The 1,680-nt window shown below is 42.5% G+C and overlaps 1 protein-coding gene across 1 annotated transcript in view; it reads right to left on the reverse strand.

Annotated features, from left to right (window-relative positions):
• Positions 1-1,680, reverse strand: part of E2F7 (E2F transcription factor 7) — a 14,621-nt gene that overhangs the window by 548 nt on the left and 12,393 nt on the right. The window contains exon 10 of the mRNA XM_010134900.1: positions 1,052-1,476. Coding sequence (XP_010133202.1) covers positions 1,052-1,476 — 425 coding nt within the window. The remainder of the gene's footprint in view (positions 1-1,051; positions 1,477-1,680) is intronic.

Below are 1,680 nucleotides of genomic sequence, written 5' to 3' on the forward strand. Positions count from 1 at the left end.
TCTTTCCCTTCCTTGATGTTTTACTCATTTTTGTTATTCATTAGATCAAAACAGATCAAAAATTAGTCTCCTAAATCCCAGCCACTTCTGTTTTAAATGCCACTCTACTGTAACCTCTAATGTTAGTATTTGTAATCAGATTGGCTGCCAACCAGCCTCTACTTCAGACTTCTTCTAAAGCTCAAACAAGATAATCATAAAGTAACACTCAAAGCTTCCGGAAGTTCACTCTATTTGTCACTGCATTAGACAATAGGAAGACAAATCACAGATTTAAGAATATAAGCTAAAGCAGTGCCAAAATGTCACCACTAATACCTGTAAAGACCCAGCTAACATGGTATGACGTGACTGGTTTATGTCATTAATGTACTTCAGATAAACGAATCCTCCGTCACTTTTGAATTTATTTTTTTTTTTACTCAAAAATTCTGTTTCTATGGTAATTTTAAAACATATCTTTATGAAAAAGATCAACAAAACCTATAAGAATCATTGTTTTCCCCCAGTTCTGATGCTACTATTAGATTTCCATTATTTAGTGAAATCAGAATGGGGCTAAGGAGTTAACCCAGGACACTACTACCTGAGAAGTGTTGCAGCTAGCTGACTCCTGAACTATGATGAACAATCCTCCTGTTCACCTAATGTGTTTCCGTAGTCATTGCATGACACATCATGATCATGTTAAATGGGGAGAAAAATACTGTCTTGGGTTTCTGTGGGGAAAAAGCCCTGTAACATGATTTTTTTGCTATTCCTGTAAGATTTTTGAAGATTAAGACCTTTACGATTTTTAAAATTCCTGCAAGATTTTTAAAACTCACCACTTCATTGTTCAGGGCTAGAAATGCTATGCTGGGCCATGTCTTTGACACTGTTGTGATCCCTGCCACCACTACAGACAGACACAGAAGCTAAGTGGAAGACACCAGCTCCCAGCAGGCCAACTTACCATTCTGACACCCCAGCACCAGCCCGCAGCACAAGCTGCCTTCAGGCCCAGTGATCAGGCACAGCTCACTGTCACTCAACCACCTTTCACCCTTACCTGCTGCAGCTTCAGAAGGGTCACCGGATGCCCCATACACACAGGGGAGTCCAGTTTAACAGCACCACAAGATTTTGCAAGCTCAGGATTCAGGTGCAGAGTGGAGTGAGATGGTTGCTGGGGATCCACTGAAGGTGTGGGTGAGACCTTGGGGGTGACCACTGTTGTGGTGCCGATGAAAACGGGTGCCGTTGATGCCAGGCCAGACATACTGAAATTCATTGAGGTGCCAGCTGAGAAGGAGCCATCGGAAACTGGGGACAGAGGACTGGTGATTGCAGAAGAACAGACGACAGGGAAGGAAGCCAGGGCTGCTGATGGCATCATGACGCAGGGGATGCTGAGAGAAGGTAATGGGCTCGCAGCCAGGCCGATAGCACCAGGGGCTTGGTTTGCAGATAACAGGAAATTAAAACTGCTTAATCCTAATCCAAAGAGAGAAAATGCAAAGCATTAATACAATTGACAATTTGGAATTAAGCTACTATAAATTAATCTAGACTAGGAAAGAGGAATGACAACAAAGAAAGAGACAGGCTGCCTAGGAAGAAAACTGGACAGAACTAAGAAAAAAGAAGGAAGAAAACTGTCACAAACCCGTGACACTTAGGTCAAGCTCCCTTTCCCTA

The sequence above is a fragment of the Buceros rhinoceros genome, unplaced genomic scaffold (assembly GCF_000710305.1).
Source record: "Buceros rhinoceros silvestris isolate BGI_N320 unplaced genomic scaffold, ASM71030v1 scaffold2274, whole genome shotgun sequence".
NCBI classification, from domain to species: domain Eukaryota; kingdom Metazoa; phylum Chordata; class Aves; order Bucerotiformes; family Bucerotidae; genus Buceros; species Buceros rhinoceros.